General features: G+C 37.2%; 1 protein-coding gene across 1 annotated transcript in view; it reads left to right on the forward strand.

Moving 5' to 3' along the window:
• The window catches only part of LOC149793334 (contactin-3-like), a 112,788-nt gene that overhangs the window by 75,604 nt on the left and 19,927 nt on the right, over positions 1–17,257 (forward strand). The window contains exon 7 of the mRNA XM_089966357.1: positions 11,031–11,333. Coding sequence (XP_089822483.1) covers positions 11,031–11,333 — 303 coding nt within the window. The remainder of the gene's footprint in view (positions 1–11,030; positions 11,334–17,257) is intronic.

Consider the following 17,257-nt stretch of genomic DNA (forward strand, 5'->3'; position numbering starts at 1 on the left):
TTTGGTGAACTTCAAATTTAAATTTAGAGTCATATTGTGAATGAATTGGCATTGATACAAATTTTCTTTTTGATCTGGAATGAATAGATATTGATATTTGTGTCGATTCTACAAAATTTCGTGATTATGTACTGAATTTATCTGTGCCAATTCTACATGAAGTAAACCGGATTTCAGCAGCGTGTTGACATCTGCAAATGTGTTTCTGTTCTGACATTCAATGTTTGAAATTATAATGTGGGAAAAAATATGAAGTCTTTCACTTGCAATTATCAAAAAGACGCTATGGAATATAATTTTTATTTCAGTCTGATTACAATAAGGATGATGTAATTGCACTCGGAACATTGTCGAAATTATAGTAAAATTTCGAAATGTGTAATCAAGTTTGAGACCCCATGACATGGCTCGTGTAATTTGGATTTGCAGAACTAAGAAAGTACATATTGAGGAAATTCAGGATGTAAAACTGGAAGTAATAAAACATTACCCTCATTCTTGCCTGCCTTGTATCAAGCATGTACAGAGTTTAGTCAGATCTCTCATCTTCAGTGTGCACGGCATGTCATTCCTCTCCCTCTTAAAGGGCACCATGGACTCTAAAGCAAGACTTTGGGTAAAAGCAACGTTTCCACCTTTGAGTAATTCATTTTGATATTTTAAAGTATTTTATATCTTGACAACTTGTGTTTTTATGAGTACTTCTCATACTTTTATGAAAACATGCGTTGCAAATTAAAACTAGAGAGGTTTTGCTATGATGAAAATTTTGGACTTGGGTTCATTACTCCAGTAGCAGATTTTAATACCTCAGCTCTTTTCATAGCCTATGCTATGTTTTTTGTAAGTTATTAACATCGAGAAGCAAAACACCATGTATTAGTCAAATAAATTTCAATACTTACTTTCAAAATAGAAAATAAATAGGAAAGTGATCAGAAACAGAAGAATATTGTTCTCACCGTTCAACATGTTGTGCGGTTTTGTAGCATTGTTTGTTTTCTACGTCATCAACTTCTGTACAAACAATATATATCAGTTAATTATGCAAATTTAGGTTAGACCTCATTCTTTCCAGAATCTGCAGATCACTGCTGAGGGCGAATTTCAAGATGGAGATTGTAGACTTATTACGCTAAGATACAAAGATATTTGAGCGCTCGTATTTCATAATGATAAATTCTACGTACTTCATATTAGTCATAAATTGCTAATACACAGTAGTTAATGAATCAAGATACATTTATGTCACTTCAAGATCAGAAAAAATTCCCTCTCATCTGTACTAGTGTGCCTTTAAATATTGCTTTTCGATGTTTCCCATTATTTTCTGATATATTTCACCTTCTCACACTTAGTCAGCTTTAGACCACATAGTACAACACGCTAACGTCGATGCATGTTGTTATTCACGGTTTCGTGCAGACCGCCTATGGCACACTCGTCATTTTAGTTAATCGGTTTGTTTTAAAGACTTATTAACGTACTGTATTTTTAATTTATAATTGTTATTGTGGTTTGGTCTTATCTTGTCATGTCAGGGAATCCTATCGACGAAATTTAACAAATGTCTGAAGTTTACGGCCATGGAAGGCATGCATGGGTATCGCCTTGCGTGTACTAAACATACTTGGTCAGTACCATGCAGTGTTTGAGCGATAGAGTCACAGAGTGTATATACTATGGTTTTGTAAATGTCGGCCAGGACATATAGAAACGGTGACGACAGTGTACATTTTAAATGGTTACAAGTATTTATGATACAATGGGGGTGTACCAGTATTGCTTTAATGAGGAAGATCTTAATGACAGATCTGTTCGTCCAGTCTTGCCAGCAGCTTCATACAGTTACATGTACGGGGATCTAAGTATATAGCTATATTCGTCTCGCTTGGCGTAATGCTACACAAATATATTACGACGGGGATGTTAGCGAAAGGTTCATCTGTCCAGTCATTTAAATGGCCCGGCCTGTATTGAAACCAACTGGACCGCTTTTCACACGGCAGGTAGCCGTGACGTCCACGATCCCGGCTAATCAAATATCCGACAAAACCGGTTTCTCCTATATTTACTGAAGTACATAAAGAAATATGCACAGGGATGGGTTTATCCCGAAATAAAAACAGATCAGGAACAGGATACTTTACATAATGAATACAAAGGCACTACTGAGATAAAGCCCTACTCTATCCGACCATGGAGAGGAAGAAAGTTTAAATTAAGTCTGCGTCGAGGAGCTATGCCTGGTGTTACCGGTTTTAGAATGTATTCTACTACCATCATGTATGATTATAAAGGCAATCAGCAGGTCGATATCGACGATGAAGAAGTGCGGATTCTTTCGGCTGATTTTCCAGATACCAAAGGTCAAGTAAAATAACAATAGACTGTATGAATTTGTTTGTTACCCGAGGCATGCTAAAAAACAAATCATGTACCACCGATATTTTCATTGCGCTCATATAAGTCACATTCCAACGCCCACATATTGAACTCCTGCTTTCAGGAGGATTCCATGTGGTTTACCATTACTCTTGGGGGCAAAATTGAAAGACGTTCGGTGGCAGTCAGCTCAAGAACTTCCTCTCCAGCGTGCTGCTCTACCCGTATCCTTTGTAGGAAACCTTCTTCAACTGCCACAAAGGAGGGACGATAGGAAAGCCAAAACAAAAGGATTTTTAACTCCCATGTGCCATTTAACATTTTTCCAGAAGACACTGGACGAATCATTCTAAGAGCCACATTTACAGGGGAGGTACGAAACCAAATTTCCCACCATAAGCCTCTGACTTAACACCTACACATCCTGCAGACAGTTTACCCATGTGCGATAAATTCCTGCAATTCTGATCAAGTTGGATCAGCCTGTCTCTGCAAAGTATACGGGTGATCCAAGTCATATCGGAGGGGCATCGGATTTAGTTTAAACAACACGCTAATCTTTATTTCGTTTCCCTTTTACTGATGCCTATCACATCGAGGGAATGATGCAGTCGCAAACGGGCGTTGGTAATTGCACGAAAAGCAACAATCTCGGTAGCGTTCTAAAGGGATGTTCTTGACCAGAAAAGGACCGATGGCATGTTCAGCCCGATCGTGGACTCGAGTTGCCTCCAAAACTTTAATCTTCCGCCCCTTTTTAAGATAAGGACGGGTAGTCCTATACGACTCTCTGTCAAAATAAACTAGAAGGCCATCATTGTTGATCTCACATATGCCTATTTTCATGTCCTTATTCACCAGGCATTGTGAACTTTTCTTCAGTATAATTACTGCGACAAAGATGACCAATTTCTAGTCCTATGTTTGGTTTCAATATCTTTAGCAAAGTATGGATTCCGGCATTGCCTATTCTGATTGAGATTCATTACGATAACGTGTGTGTAGCTCGCTTATCACCTCCAAAAGCATATTGTAAGTTCCATTGTCATCTCAATTTCTACGTGAATTGGGAAAATCCTATCTTTATCCATGTGGATTTTATCCTGCTAGGCCACTTGAAGTTGCGTCCGACACAAATGAATTTGCTGGTTCAAAAGCGCCATCATCAAAAGATCAATATCTCTAATGAGATACTATGGCTTTGGTGTCAGTGTCGCAAACATGGTTGGGTCATGCCAGGAAATCTTGAGGAGAAACATCCACAGGCATTTACGGAATATATATACGCCAGTACTTATATATAGGGATCCCATTTGTTTCCTGGCTTCAACCCGAAAGTGGCAAATGGGGACCAGGGAAACTACCTGTTTGCAGTAAACGTAAAATGAAAGTTATCCTAAACGCCTTTTAGTTATGGAAGAACATAATCTAGGATATGTCATTCCTGATGATGTTTTTCAATTCCAACAGTTCCGTAGAAGTGATTTAGCTGTTTATATGGAGGGCAGTGCAAAAATTCGCCCAATCTTTTCGTCCTGGTTAGGCAAATGGTTTCTTCGTTGGTGCTGCCAACTTTAGATCAACGTACAAAGTCATACACATTCCCAAAAAATATCCTTACGGAATGATTCCTTCATCCGTAAGTTTATCATCGGATTTGTATACTTTGGTGACGTCCTATTATCAACCATTTGACAACAAGCTGGAACCACAAATGCCTCCCCCCCCCCTTTTTTTTTCTGCATCACCTGTTCCGGACGCCAAGGTATGGGCATGAATTACTGTCATACAGTTGGGATGAGTTATGAGAATTTGCATGCCCCATGGTCTTAGTACTGGAAACAATTTAGACAATAAGGAATCGGAGTTGAAAGAGTTCTTCTCAGGTGGGACAAGCCCCGGATCAGCGATTGACTTGGCCTAGGAAGATTACGACAAAATGATTTTTCTCATGCAAGCAAAGTTACAGGTATGATCTTCTCCTTCCAGCTGGGCTCTTGTCAGGACAGCCTTTTGAGCAATGTAATTTAAGCTTTCGATTGTGTAGGGCTTCTTGATAGCAAGAACCCCTTCCATTCTAAAGACTTGTTAGAGAAAGTGTAATATTTCAGACTTGTGTCAAGTATTAACATCGTCGCTACATATGCCTGGATCCCTCAACTAGCTAATGTTTTATCTGGCTCAGTGAGGAGAACAGTGTAATCACGATTGAATATCAAAGGTTGGCACTCCATGAAATCCAAAACATTCAGATATCATTGCAGAAGATATAGTGGTAATGATAAAAAAAATTATCAGACATACTAGTCACTTTTGATTTGAGCAGAAAAAATTTCTCACACTGTTACTAAAAGTGTGCATTTCCTGTATAATTTCATTGTCTAATTCAAATAACTTAACTATGTTATCTAACAGTGTCAGTTTCCTCATATATTTAGCTTCAGTAAGCATAGTGACCAAGGTATATGCTCTTTCAGTAGATCCAAACTATATTCAGCTCAAACCATAGTGTTCGGTGATATTCAGGACACAACTAGACTTCGTAGTCAAAATCCAGTTTCCGTCAGTGGAGAATCAAAGAACCGTCAGATGCTCGCTCATATTTATAGATAACACTATGCAACACAGTCTTTGTTCCTAGATAGTAAGTTTTTTTGTAATTGCTTTTGCCTAAAATGTATAGAAAACAACTATTATTTCTCCCAGACTTTGCTTTTCTGACCAGGACAGTGATATTTTGAAATTTACCTATTTCCAATGAGAAAACGAGCGAATATTTGTCTTTTCGTTCAAATAAAGTCAAAAAGAAAAACATCTGAATTAACATTAACATTTATTTATGCTAAAGTATTACAAAAGTGACCAAAATATATTTAGAAGTGAATAGGTTTTTAAGATTTACGAATATACTGTAAATCACTTTCACGAATCAGCCCCCAAATGTAATCTTTCATCATGTTCTCCTTATACTGTCATTGGTAGCGGAGTTCAATGATCCGTATATCCTGGTGGAAGCTCTTGCATTGCTCCTCCGAGTACGATCTCATGTTCGCCTTGAATTTATCAAAATGAACATCAAGAATATGGACTTTGAGGGACATCATGTAGCCCATTGTGCCGTAGATCTTCACCAAAGTCTCATTGAGCTCCATAAAGATTTGGCCTTGTGATTTCCCAATTAACCCCGAACCACTGCGAAAAAGCTGTTCAAACCGCTTTCTCCTTACTAGTGAGCTTCTTGGGGAATTCATTGAACTCCATTGCACTCCAGGATTTTCTTTATATGTGGTTTGACAAAGACACCGGCTTTGACCTTTGCCTCATACAGGTTAGGAAAGACGTCTAGAAGGTTCTTGAAGGCTACTGACTCTTTATCTAGAGCTGACAAATTGTTTCATAAGGCCCAATTTGATGTGTAGTGGTGGCAATAGCACCTTCCGTGGGTCCAGCAGTGGCTCCCAATTGACGTTGTTCCTCCCCACAGAGAACTCGGTCTACTATGGCCAGTACCAGCTGTGGTAGTGTGCCTTGGTGTCCCTACTGTCAAGAAAGCCAAGAAAACTTTGAAAAAACCACCTTGAAGACCCATCACGAATGCTACCATTTTGAAGTCTCCGATGACCTCCCAGCTGTATTCATCATGCTTCAAGGTGCACCGAGTGAGCCAGGGGAAAAGACGGGTACTTGTCCTCATTATGGAGCAGCACGGCTTTGAGGCTCCTGGATAAACTGTCAATGAAGAGGTGCCACTCATTCTGGTTACAGGCGATTACGATTGCCTCGAACAAACCGTACATAGTGGCAGAAGCAGAACCCATCTTGACGGGTGAAGAAGCCGGAAAAAGATTGGTGACGCTTCCTATGATCTGCAACTTACACACTTGCATCCAACAAGTTCAACTGCTTGTGCCAAGACGTCAAAAGCTCGGCATTGGACTTGGTGAGACCACTATCTCTAATCAAGTTGTTGAGGTCTTTTAGTTAGGGTAGTATGGGCTTCTATCCTCAGCTCCACCTTTGAAATTGTTATCTGCAGTCTTCCTCATCTCTAATAAAAACGGCTGCTATCCCTCTCCGGAGATCAGGGCAGTGTGGCATCTGGCCGATGGATGAAGATAGGTGATACGTTATAGCAGGTGCATTCTTGCCAGTTCGACGTTTAGATGGGTCCACCATACAGAAGTAGAAGTTACTTGAGTGGTCAGTGGGTTCCGCCAAATTCTTGCGGTAGCAAACTTCATGACTCTCTTTACCCTTGTGTACCATCCGAGAAAAATTAATTTATTTCACCCATGCCTAAGGTGTAAGAGATTCTCGCAACATGTTTTATATATGAAGTACTGAGCAATAATTGTCCATACTAACTTCCAGAGTTTCTTGCAGTGTTCGCAGGTGAAATGAGGTGCCAGAGTTCGTCTTCACCCCCGACAGGCATGCCGACATATGCCTTGTAGGCCTCATGCATTTTAGCATATACTTTCACGGGCTACTGTTTCAATCTTGCCTTGATAAATTGACCACATACGTAGCAAAATGCGTCTAATTGATGCTTGTAGCATCTTGATGTCATCTGAGAAAAAATGCAGATATGTATGTATTTAGGCAGCTGGAACTAAAATGAACTGGTGGGCTTAAGGCCCCTTTATTTATACTACTACTTATATTACTGGAAGTACTAGAAAGTTCCAGAAATTACTCTTAATTTTCTCAACACTAAATCTATCTGGAATGTTCTGGAAAATAGGTAAATTTAAATATATCACTGTCCTGGTCACAAAAGCTAAGTTTGTGGGGAATAATAGCCATTTTCTATACTCTGAGGCATAAACAATTACGAAATAACACTTACTACCCAGAAACAAAACAAAAAAATTGTACTCGGTGGAAGTCGAAAGCATCGACCATGCAAGAACGTTCCCGCGCCCTCGTGAACTACGTCAAATGCACAGGAACAGGTTGTGGGATATCACCTCCCAAGCCAGATCTTTGTTGATTAAATTCGTTTTTCAGCTCATGAAATTAGAAATCTTTGCATCGTATCGAAAGCAACGATTACGGCAGAGACAACATAGAAACTATTGACTGCTATTTAAAGTCAACCTTCTCAAATTGTATCTTACGGATTTAGTTCTGCAAAGATAAGATCTGAATCTGGTTGGTAATATGATGCGGACCAGACGATCAGCAGACCCTATTAAACCTATGCAACCTCTTAGCTTTCCTGGATTCTCCAGTCAAATATGACGGTGAGAAGATTTAAATAATATTTTAAACCTGATACAGCGGTCATGGAAGTAAAGACCAAGTCTGTATTGTTTTACGTGGGAGAACGGGTTTTTATACACAGAAGGATAGCATATGTAACGTTCACATGCTCAGCATTCTCGACGCTTTTACATAACCTCCTATATTTATGTGTTCGGGAAATGTATTCAAAGGAGAAAGCAATTTTGTTCTAGTATATTGTTTCTCCAAGAATAATTACCCGATCATATTACTTGAAATCCGACCATCCCATCCAACTCACCTTGCGATCATCCTCGTTGGTAGCTTGCTCAGTTCAAAATCTCCCGATGTCTAATGGCGGGAAAGAGAAGTAATGGGGAATAGGTTCTTCCCTTTATCGATATGATATGGAGGCAAATTTGCATCTTTTAGTAGAGATGGATTCAGAATATTAACGTGATCTGGTAAGTACACTTGTAGAAACATAATTTATTAGAACAATTTGGTTTCTAAAAAATGATGATTATATTAACCAAATGGATTTAACGGGTTTGAAAACAAAACACGTTTATATTGAATAGCATTCATTTGCTGTAGTAGCTAGCTAATTCTTCTTTCTTTTTTGTTTTTTAACATAATAGAAAAACAAAATAATACAATTTCTATCATCTTTCTTAAACATCTTAAGGTGATGTGGCTTTTAGTAGCAGTTTCATTCGGTTTCAAGTTTAAACTCGCATACCCACAAGGTGAAGTAAGCTTATGATATGGTCCTACATAACTTTGCGCTCTCCATCCATGAACACATTGTTATTACTAATTTGGTGACCGTATTTCTCTCTGATGTTGATAAAAATTCGAATATTATGTTATGCCATCATGATCGAGTTTAAGAGCATGATCAATGCATTTTAAGAAGGATTAGTTTCACTTCTAACTTGCTCAGTTCATTAGCATTTCTAATCCAATTTGGTCAAGCATGGAATATGGATACCGATAACCCATGCATATTAATGAGGCAATCTTGTATGTGTTTGGCTGAGCACGCATCCAGTCTGGAAGCCGTATTTTCTGAGACAATATTTATCAGACTTGGAATTTAAACTTATCTTATCCATATCTAAGACAAGTTCCATAACTAACGGTATATACAGAGCATAGCGTGGAAAACACCTGTCCATTATCGAGACAATTCACCATATACAGCCTAAAATACAACATATTATTAATACGCATATCAATACATCAGATGCAAATGGTACCCAACGTCCCAATCTCCCCAATTTCATGTTAATGGCTTTATTTCTTTAGGATGATCAGTTAATAATAACATACATCAATATAAGGGACATTCGAGAGTTTTCCTCATTATGAGCGTGGTACTTAACTGATCGTTTGATAACCACAAAACTCTACGTTTCTCTGTTGTTTCTCATTTTGTCTGCTTCCATCTAACTTGAGTACAATGTGTCTGGTGTGTCACGGGGAAACATATGTCACATTTCATACTAATAGGTGGTTCTTGATAGTTCAAGTTCTGAGTAAAGCAATAACTACTAATCAGAACTAACTGGTGTATTCACTGCGTGACACACTAGAAATATTAGGACCCCCACTAGATTCATTTAGAGTCTAAGTAACGAAAAATCTTAGATTCCAAACCACACAAGTTATAGTCACTCATTTGAAGAAGGGGAGGGATTGTTATCAAAAATTTCCTTTTCTGTTGGTGAAACAAGTGTATATTGCCACGATGTCGTTTTGCACCTACAGGAAGTAAAATCTGAAAGATTTGCTTGTTAGTCAACCCCAGCTCCCACGCTCAAACTTGTTCTTGATGAGGTTTCTCTTTACATGAAGAAATTGAAGATAGTACTGTATTGATTTTCAAATTTGGTGAAGACATGCAACTGGTAATCAGAAGATTTAGAACAATCATATAGTACAAAACAAAAGCGTAGAGACTAATATGTGTCATGCACCTGATCAAATGGATTAGCTGGAAATGACCTATAAGGTTGGATGAAAATAACTGACGACAAACAGGTAGTCGTTTTGGACGTTCTTCTTTTATATCTTATCAAAGGTAAGAATGGCATATACATACGATAGGTCCATGAAAGTGCGTAATCATCTTGCTAAAAATACAGCCAGTATGTCCACACATAATAATAGCACTACCCCACAACATATCTTCTAAAGATGAAGAGATCATCAAATGTTATATGTGCATTGTATCGTAGGCTGTGAATCGTATCGATACACGGCAGGAGTATATTGTTCACTTCTGCTACTACAATACATTCAACAACTGGTGTGTTGAAGCCCAATCCCCTCCCCAAGTAACATTTTACTTCATAGGTTTAAACAGAAACTGAAATTTAAAGGCTAAGTGAACAAAAGCTATATATTTTTTAGTCTGACGGTCATGAATGATTTCTAGAGAAATACAATATTTTGTCACAATTCCTCTTCATTAGCCCTCGTGCATGTTGCAAGACCTGGTAAATAGAGACAACTATTTATTAAAGACTATCTATTGATGATGTTCATAATGAGAAGATCTCTCTCTTAGGAAGCTCTAATGTCGCACCTAATCAATGGCCATTGACCTGAAATTCTTATTGACACAAAAATGAATTGTAAACTACTCTCATCGTTTGTTTATCACCATTAAGGAATATTGCTTACCAGACATTGCTTTCGTTTGATTGACGTTGTTCAGAATATATTTACTGCATGCAATTCGCACTTAGCAGATGTCAAAAATACTTAGTAGGGCTATATACTGTCTATAGTAATCCGAGCAACTTCTTATTTGCTTAGGTGTGTTCTTAGTTGAGCAGCTGAACAGAGTTCGTTCCAACTATACATGGTCTTATAATGCATGCAAGGCATGTTCTAACTGACATGTGTGATGTTGATTGAAATGTTTTATGTTGAATGCTTAAATTATCAAAATTTTTATTGCGTTTGATGATTAATACACAGCCTGAAATCCACAAACAATTAGTAAAAATGCTCATTTTTTATTTTTTCTAGCTAAACAAAACGACCAAACAAAATGGGAGTCTTATTTATTATTTGTGTACAGTTTAAACAGACAATCTACCAACTTGATTATTTTGATAAGGCTAAAGAGCAAATCTTTCTGAAAAGATACGTATAATCCCCTGACTGCTAAGCCCATAGCACATACATCGATGTATGTCTTTGTTTATTCTGTGTCACTATTGTCTCTTGGTGCTTTATTGTTTTTCATTCTCTCTCTCTCTCTCTCTCTCTCTCACACACACACACAAACACACACACACACACACACACACACACACACACACACAAAGACACACACGCATATATATATATATCTTTAGACACCTTACATGTTTAACAAGCTCGACGCTGTGTATTTCTTTCAGCCAAACCAGTGGTGACTATTGGAAACTCCAGAGAACTTTCTGTCAATGAAGGAAAACGTGTAGTCATCCCATGTGTTATCACCGAAACAATCTCCGTTGACTCATTCCAATGGTACTTCCAGAATAAATTCCTGTGCCACTCTGACCCACGTCTGTCATGGTCTAGTACAAGTGGTGTGTCATTTCCTTTCGACTGTAGTCTGACAATTTATAATGTGATACCGCAGGACACGGGGACATACAAATGTCAGGCCACTAACATTGCTGGTGAAGGGGAAAATTCCATAAACCTGCTTGTTCCAGGTTTGTATTTCCTTTGAAGCGGCTATTTATGTATTTATACGGAAGTTTCACATTGAAAGCTACATGGGAATCATGCTGTCTTTAAATAGGTAAGATAATGGAATGAACACACTGAACATTATGCAAGTGTCAACTGCATCAAACCAAAAATTAAGTATTGAATGAATGAACGATTGTCCTTGCGGAACAAAAAAGCAGTCTTTACAGAGTTCGAAATTGATACTTTCAGTAAATTACTAACGGAAACACAAATTAAATAGAAGTTTGATTATAATGACAGTGTGAATTCAATGTAAATTGCTTTTACAGCATCAGGTCTGCTCCAGTTATTATACATTTACAACATTGCTAGAACAGTAAACAATACATACATAATATTTGGTTCTCTCAAGTCAATATGCTAGTGGACATGAAAAATGTCTTGAGGTTTGCTAGTTGAAAATATTGCATATTATATGTCTGGTTTGCTGTTTAAAACTTCTGTAAAACATAAAAATTCATGTTAACCTTAATTGAATAATTGTCAATGTCAGAACAAATATAATCATATGTTAGGCTTGACACCAATATAAATAAATTTCAGTTATGGGATTACATTATTTATGTTATATAAAGCAATGCAAATATGAAGACTCCATGAGATCGTTAGACTTGGTTTTCCGTGTTAGTTTGTAATAGTGTTTAGTAATATCTTTCTATTTGCGCATATTTCCTAAATCACGGGATAGATTCTCATCATTCTTGGCATGAATAATTATTAAGCTAAGCAAATTCATTCTACAACGTACTGTCTCCTTACACCTTGGCATAATGTTTTGTCATGTTGGTTGTATTCAAAGTAAGAATTCATAAATTATTATCAACACCTATGGACACACAGGCAATACGGTAAGTTCAGCTACCCTAAGGTACATGACTTTGCCATTTTATCCATTGTCTAGAAATTAAAATAACATAAACGCCACTTATTCGCTTACATGGAAAGTGAGAAAAAAACCGCTTTCCCTTACATTTTAAGAATGTTACGCTTTATTAAAGTGAGAGGTTAAAATGTTAACTTTTTCAATGATCTGCAAAGATAAGGTCATAAAAGTTCCAAGTGAATAAGTTCGTTACAACCCTTGTGAGAAAATGAATGTATCTATGCATAATTTTATTTTAACGGATGCAAATACACAAGGAAATTAAACCTTGTGATATAATCAACAATTTTTTACAAAAACTTTGCAAACTATTCATCCTTTTTGTTTTTACAAAATCTGTATTAACACTATGGAACTTTTAGTCCACTGTAGTTTCAGTACCTGATGGTAGCTACTTCCATCCAAAATCGAAACATGTATAATCTGAACAAATGCCAAATGATTTGCGTAAATCTTTTAAAGTCTTTTACATAACATTATTCGTACTTTATTTTCATTCTTATTGATTTGTATTGAAGAAATAAATGAACTATTTGAACGTCCATGGATATGAGCAAAGACTCTGATGACCTGGCGTTTTAACTAGATTTATTGCATTCTGATTAAATGGGGAAAACAATTAAGTTGTAAATAATAGTAAATGCACTAAATTTGTTAAGCTTGCATAGAGAATGATATTTAGCAGAATAATTCTCTTCGCTTTGATTTACGGTATTCCAATTCATTTTATCCAGTATTCACACAGACCCACAAGCACACATACAAACTCCATCACTGTGAATGTTAGCTACACCAGTGTATACCAATATTATGCATCCCACTATGTTTCCATTTTAGTTGATTTCAGAGATATATCGTAATTTTTAAATATAACAACTGCATTTCTGTGTTTAAATTAGTTACTTAAGAGTACCTATTTCAAAATACATTTGGATTTACGTATAACCTTTAATCACAATTGATGTTTTCCGGGATTTCAACTGCATTTTTTCGCATACTAACCGAACTGTCCGATGACTTATAACGAATTTTTGAGTACTTTATAGATATTTAACATTAATAAGAGTGATATTATTATAGAATGAATTATAAACGAGTTATAACACCTTGAATCATAATGTGTAATATTTACAGTTATGAAGAAACAGGCAAGTGATAGTAAGGACATACACGATTCTATTTTACTTCCTTTTTTAATCTATTTGTACGCATTTTAATTATATTGTTCGTTCTCAGTTGTTTCTCCATTCTTATTTTAGTCATTTTGTTATCTGCCACGCTTTTATAATTTTTGATTTATTGATTTTTGTATTCAATCTCTCAGTTGCATCTAACACTTTCCAAGCATCAGAGAGGGCGAACAATATCTATTTTTTTCACTCTCCGTTTCGCAAAATAGACCTTCCTCGAAAATCGCAACAACAACAAAAATCGTGGTTGTCTCAGTATCCAGTGCAAGACAACCCTGTCAACGAACTTAATAAACTCTAACTGACTTACCCAGCCGATCGCTGATAAGTTTTTATGATCGCGAAAACTCTCGCGATCACGTCGGTGCCAAGTTTGATACAGAACCCTCTCTACTGCTATTATCCAAAAAGTGTATCAAGACCGACTCGGTATCGTGTTCGAGGATCGTGTAATTTTATTGTTATAAAACCATGTGGTGTTAAATGAGCCTGACTAAATAAATTTCTAAACTTGATCATGTCCATATCATCGATCCACCAGGTCTGATGAATATTTATCAGCGCGTTTGTATAAACTCCGTTAAATACAGTAACACTTTACAATCATCCCTGATCACTTTAGAAATTTGTGTATATCGCTGGGTTACATAAATCACATCAGTGTTTTTGTGATATCGTGTCTACCTCGAGAAAATATTCTAGCAGGATTTGATTGCCTATCCAACATTATTAATGGATCCATCAATATCATCAACACTCGGCGCTTCATCGATATCAGTGATAAACTCGATAACATCGCTTTTTTCATTTAACGATTTTGCATTTTCATTAAAATTCTTGAGTACTTCATAGCACCGTTGGTCATTTACAGACGGAGCAATTAAATACAACTTATCCCACCTGAGCCATCTCATTATCAAATTAAGTAACAGTTGCGTTTCGCCACTTCCAGATGGTCCAATTATGATCATACGAACAGAATTTGGTAGTGCAGCATGATGTTGACTGGCTCTTGTTTTCTTGTCGCAGAAAAATTAATTACATTCATGATATATAAAAGGAAACTGGATTTATATTGTGTGAAATGCAGGGCGCGTAGCCCAACAAGTGATCTAACAACTATTACAACACAAAAATAACAAATCGGCAGTTACAAGTAAGTGTGAACGATGCGGTACAAAGAAATTTAAATTTATTCCCGCACAGTCGGGTTTTAAAAAAAAAACAGGAGGTGATATTGTAGCAAAATTAAAAAAGTTACCAGGGACTCCGTGGACTAAATACCCAGGAGAAAAACATCTCCCAGGATATAATTAATGTGGCCCTGGAACACGACTTGATATCAGACTTGACAACCAAGAGCAACCAACATCAGGTGAGTATCCGATAAATGTTATTGATAAAGCGTGTCATGCTCATGATTTGCAACATAGATACATAGCAGATGAAAAATTAATTCACGCGCTAACTTCCATTACGAATAAATCTTTGAAGGAATTGCTATTTAATTGGTTAGTAAGATCCGCGATGAAAGGTAAACTAGTGCTAAGCGCTGGTAATTAATCAACATATTATTATTATAATGGAATCGATTTATTATTCTCCAAGAGGATACTGGAAAGGTAGAGCAGCAATTAGTAAACTCGCCGAAGCAGCAAAAGTTACACATGTTACTACTGAAAAATGGTTAGCACGACAAGCAATATGGCAAATTTATCTACCGCCGCCTAAACGAATTCACTTTGCACAATTTGAAGTTCCAAATGAAGTTCATCAGGCTGATATGTTATTTTTACCACATGATAGTATGTGTCGTAGCACGTACAAATACGCGTTAACTGTCGTTGATGTTGCAAGTATATACAAGGAGGCAGAGCCGTTGTCAACAAAGACAGCAGCTGAAGTAGCTTCTGCGTTTAAACAATTTATCAACGAGGTGGCCTACATGGCCAAAGCTGTTACAAGTTGATCCTGGCAAAGAATTTCAAGGTGCAGTATCATCGCTAATGATGCAACATAACGTCACCATCAGACGAAGGCATACTGCAATTCATCGTGATCAGGTAATTGTTGAACGGTTTAATCGAACACTTGCTGAGCGGTTTTAGGATATAAATAGGCGAAGGAATTTATTCAAGACAAGATATCTCGTGAATGGGATGCAAGATTACCAAATGTGATAGCTGCGCTGAATAATGAAGAACTCGAACAACTGCGTTGAAACCCGTTAATGCAATCAAAAGCGCGCGTATAACAATACAATGACGTGATTTTTCAAAACAGCCAGTGCTGAGCAATGTGACTGTAAAATATTAATATGAGCCCGGTGAACTTGAAGGCGGTATAAAAGAGCGACTGATCCTATTTCGAGTATTACGATGCACACGATATCTAACATTGTAAGATCCTCGGGTAGACCCGCAATCTACAGACTGGATTAAACTGCTCCATTGATACATTAAACATCAAGATCAAAATCGCGTTTATTTATTTGGTTACATTGTTTATAACCAGCTAATGTTTTCTTGTTATATCGATGTCAATACCATCATTGATCACTGGCGCGTCCATGACAATCCTTCGCAGTTGAGATATTTTTCTGACTCGAGACACTGCAAGATAAACTAAGTTTGAGCATTTGATACGATCATCGACAATCCAAACAACTGTATCAGTAATAGTTAACCCCTGAGGTAAGTGAAATTTCATTGCGTATCCTAACGTCCACGAAGATTTTTCTAACGATAATGCATTCTCTACAACATTGACATCAATTAAAACAATATCATTCAACACCAGATTTTGTTTCTCAGTCTGTCCTGGTATGTCAACGTCGATATTCTGTCGCCGTGTATCAGTTGGTCTATAAAACAATGGTACTGGTAACTTGAGTAACTGAAACAACTTCTGTTGAGGTGTGTCTCTGACTATCTTTTTACTATCAAATCATTTGGTTTCCACGTTTCTTCTGCGGTTTCATTAATTTTTCTAACGTTTCTACGGAGAATTGTAAACATACTGACGTGAACGTCATACTCGAACCGCAACGTGGATAATTTAACATCAACTGTGCTGTGGTTAACGTCAACATATATTTTTGTTGCCACGTCTTCATCAGATGTTGGATCCGTTACGGCTACTATTTTATTTCCGTTCATGAAGAGTTCACCTGTCATTGTGTCACCAGTATTTTTTCCAGTGTCAGTAAACACAGGGATGTTATCCGTGACCGCACCGAGTACTCGTCGAACTATGTCATTCCATTTGATATTGCTGGTTTTCAGCTTGTCATATCGGTCCTGAAAAATAGCAACCTCATCTGGGTATATCCCGGACAACGTTAAAAGATTATTTTTTTCATCTTTGGTCGCATATTTTGATAAATCTACGTCATCGCGTTGTTTACTTTTACTCGTGCTGAGAGATCGTCCGTAAATATCAACCATTATTGTCCTATGGATTATTTAAATTTATCCGCGGTATACTCGTACCCAACTTTGTGAGGTGGTTTGGTTGATTTTGATAACGCGTCAAGTACATTAATTACTTCACGGCCATATATCGGAGGATCAGTTTGTGTTTGTGTTGGTAGCGTTGAGTACCAAACTGAAATTTTCGTGGGTGTGCTTGGTACGTATTTTAGAAATTCAACTGGAGGTGCTAACCTATACGAATCGAAATAAACAATTCCACGTGGATCAATCGCGTAAGCAACCCAATCAGTTCCTGGACCATCGGTGTTATCAAGATTAATAATTCCTGTTTCTGGATTATTTGGCTTACGCGGTAACTGATCTCGCATAAAAACACC

Source organism: Sinohyriopsis cumingii, chromosome 8 (genome assembly GCF_028554795.1).
Source record: "Sinohyriopsis cumingii isolate HCF-2022 chromosome 8, ASM2855479v2, whole genome shotgun sequence".
NCBI lineage: Eukaryota > Metazoa > Mollusca > Bivalvia > Unionida > Unionidae > Sinohyriopsis > Sinohyriopsis cumingii.